Below are 2,417 nucleotides of genomic sequence, written 5' to 3'. Positions count from 1 at the left end.
CCAGCCACTTTGTGTCCCTCTTTGAGCAGAAAACTGTCAAGGGCTGGTGGCCCTGTGGGGCTGAGCAGGACCACAAGAAGATCCTGGCGGTGAGGAGGCCCCTCCACGTGTTCCCATGGGATTCACTCCGAATCCCCATCCCTGGAGGTGCCCAAGGCCAGGCTGGACGGGGCTTGGAGCAGCCTGGGCTGGTGGGAGGTGTCCCTGCCCGTGGCAGGGGGTGGAACTCCACATCTGCATGGTCTGGAGTGGGATGATCCTTCGGGTCCTTCCCACCCTGAACCATTCCAGGATTTTCCCTGGAAGCTCTGAGGAGGGAGGTGTCCGGGCCGAGCACCCGCGGGATGTCACGGTCGGGGCACCAAATGAAGTTTGGGGCTGTGAATTTTCCCTGGATGTTTGCCAGCCCCGTGCAAATTCCTCAGGAGGAATCCCTTGGTTTGTGGGGGTTTTTTTTTTGGCTGTGGATTTTGGAATGTGCCACTGAACCTGACTCTGTGTCAGGCCTGTTCCCAATGATCTCGTGTCACGGGAAGCACCAGGGAAAGGCTCCAGCTGTCCCAGTGACACCTGGAAAAGTGTCCTGTCCGAGGGTTTGGTGGTGCTTTTGTGCAGGTAAAGGAGTCCAGGCTGTGAATGGAGTCATTCCACAAAAAAAAAGCCCTCCTGAGGTGGGTTCAGGGAAATCAGGAATCAGGGAATCAGGAAAGGCTGGACTCAGTGCCGTGGTCTGGTTGGCAAGGTGGTGATCGGTCACAGGTTGGACTCGACGATCCTGGAGGTCTTTTCCAACCTCAGTGGTTCTGTGGTTTCCCCAAACTTGGGTGTCAGTGACATTTGGGATCTCCTGGAGGATCCCCCGTGGTCCGTTGAGGGATCTCTGGACTCTCCCTGGTTTCCTCATGGGTGGTTTCTGGGCTTTGCTCCAAGTGGATTTTCTTCCCCCAATCCATGTTTTCCACCCATTTCTCACCCCTCCCCTCTTTTTTGGGGTTCTGAGTGTGTTTTGTTCATCCCCCCCAGGGCAAACTGGAGATGACTCTGGAGATCGTGGCGGAGCAGGAGCACGAGGAGCGCCCGGCTGGGATGGGGAGGGACGAGCCCAACATGAACCCCAGGCTGGAGGAGCCCAAGTGAGCCCATCCCGAGGGGAAAATCAACCCCTGGGGCATGGAGAGCTCAGGGAGCAACTGGGAATTTGGGGGGCCCAGTTGGAGGGGACTGGGATTGTACTGGGGTGGGCTCTGTTCTCAACTGGAGTGGGAAGGGAGACAGGCCAGGGGAATGGGAGCCTGGTCTGGAGCACCAGGGAGGACCTGGTAGGACATTCCCAGAGGGATGGAGGAGCTGGGACAGTCCAAGTGGGATGGGAAGCTGGTTTGGACCACCAAGAGGGACATTGGTGGGACATTCCCAGAGGGATGGAGGAGCTGGGACAGTCCAAGGGGGTCAGGAGGGTGATCTGGACCATCAAGGAGGAGTTGGTGGAACATTCCCAGAGGGATAGAGGAGCTGGAACAGTCCAGGTGGGATGGGAAGCTGGTCTGGACCACCAAGAGGGACATTGGTGGGACATTCCCAGAGGGATGGAGGGACTGGGACAGTCCAGGGGGGTCAGGAGGGTGATCTGGACCATCAAGGAGGATGTTGGTGGGACATTCCCAGAGAGATGGAGGAGCTGGGACAGTCCAAGTGGGATGGGAAACTGGTTTGGACCACCAAGGAAGACTTTGGTGGGACATTCCCAGAGGGATGGAGGAGCTGGGACAGTCCAGGAGGGTCAAGAGGGTGATCTGGAGCACCAAGAGGGACATTGGTGGGACATTCCCAGAGGTCCAGGAGGGATGGGAGTCTGGTTTGGACCACCAAGAGGGACATGAGTGGTTCATTCCCAGAGGGATGTGGGTTTTCAGGCCACACTGCTGGGACTGGGGATCCAGGAGGGGGAGGCTCTGACGTGACCTGAACTTTTCCCGGCTCCAGGCGCCCGGAAACCTCCTTCCTGTGGTTCACCTCCCCCTACAAGACCCTCAAGTACATCCTGTGGAGGAGGTACAAGTGGATGCTGGTCCTGCTCATCCTCCTCTTCATCCTGCTGCTCTTCCTGGGGATCTTCATCTACTCCTTCCCGGTACGGAGCGGGCTGGGCAAGGCTGGGAGAGATCCCTCGGGATGGGGGGGATGGTTCCAGGGCAGGGGGCTGGAAAAATCCAGGGCTGCTCCCTGAGGAACAGCCTGGGGGATCGTGGGGGTCAAAAGGGGGTTTGGTTTGGGGTCATTCCTGAGAAGGACGTGGAGGGGCTGGAGCGTGTCCAGGGAAGGAGCTGGGAAGGGGCTGGAGCAGCAGGAGGGGCTGAGGGAGCTGGGGGGGCTCAGCCTGGAGAAAAGGAGGCTCAGGGGGGACCTTCTGGATCCCT

At 58.8% G+C, this 2,417-nt stretch overlaps 1 protein-coding gene across 1 annotated transcript in view; it reads left to right on the top strand.

The window, feature by feature from the left end:
* Positions 1 to 2,417, top strand: part of LOC103765061 (dysferlin) — a 63,491-nt gene that overhangs the window by 48,446 nt on the left and 12,628 nt on the right. The window contains exons 11-13 of the mRNA XM_029963727.1: positions 9 to 89; positions 1,024 to 1,133; positions 1,984 to 2,131. Coding sequence (XP_029819587.1) covers positions 9 to 89; positions 1,024 to 1,133; positions 1,984 to 2,131 — 339 coding nt within the window. The remainder of the gene's footprint in view (positions 1 to 8; positions 90 to 1,023; positions 1,134 to 1,983; positions 2,132 to 2,417) is intronic.

This window comes from Manacus vitellinus, unplaced genomic scaffold (assembly GCF_001715985.3).
Source record: "Manacus vitellinus isolate BGI_N305 unplaced genomic scaffold, ASM171598v3 scaffold_61_pilon, whole genome shotgun sequence".
Classification (NCBI taxonomy): Eukaryota; Metazoa; Chordata; class Aves; order Passeriformes; family Pipridae; genus Manacus; species Manacus vitellinus.
The sequence above is the reverse complement of the archived record's forward strand: the minus strand, read 5'-3'. Positions and strand labels throughout refer to the sequence as shown.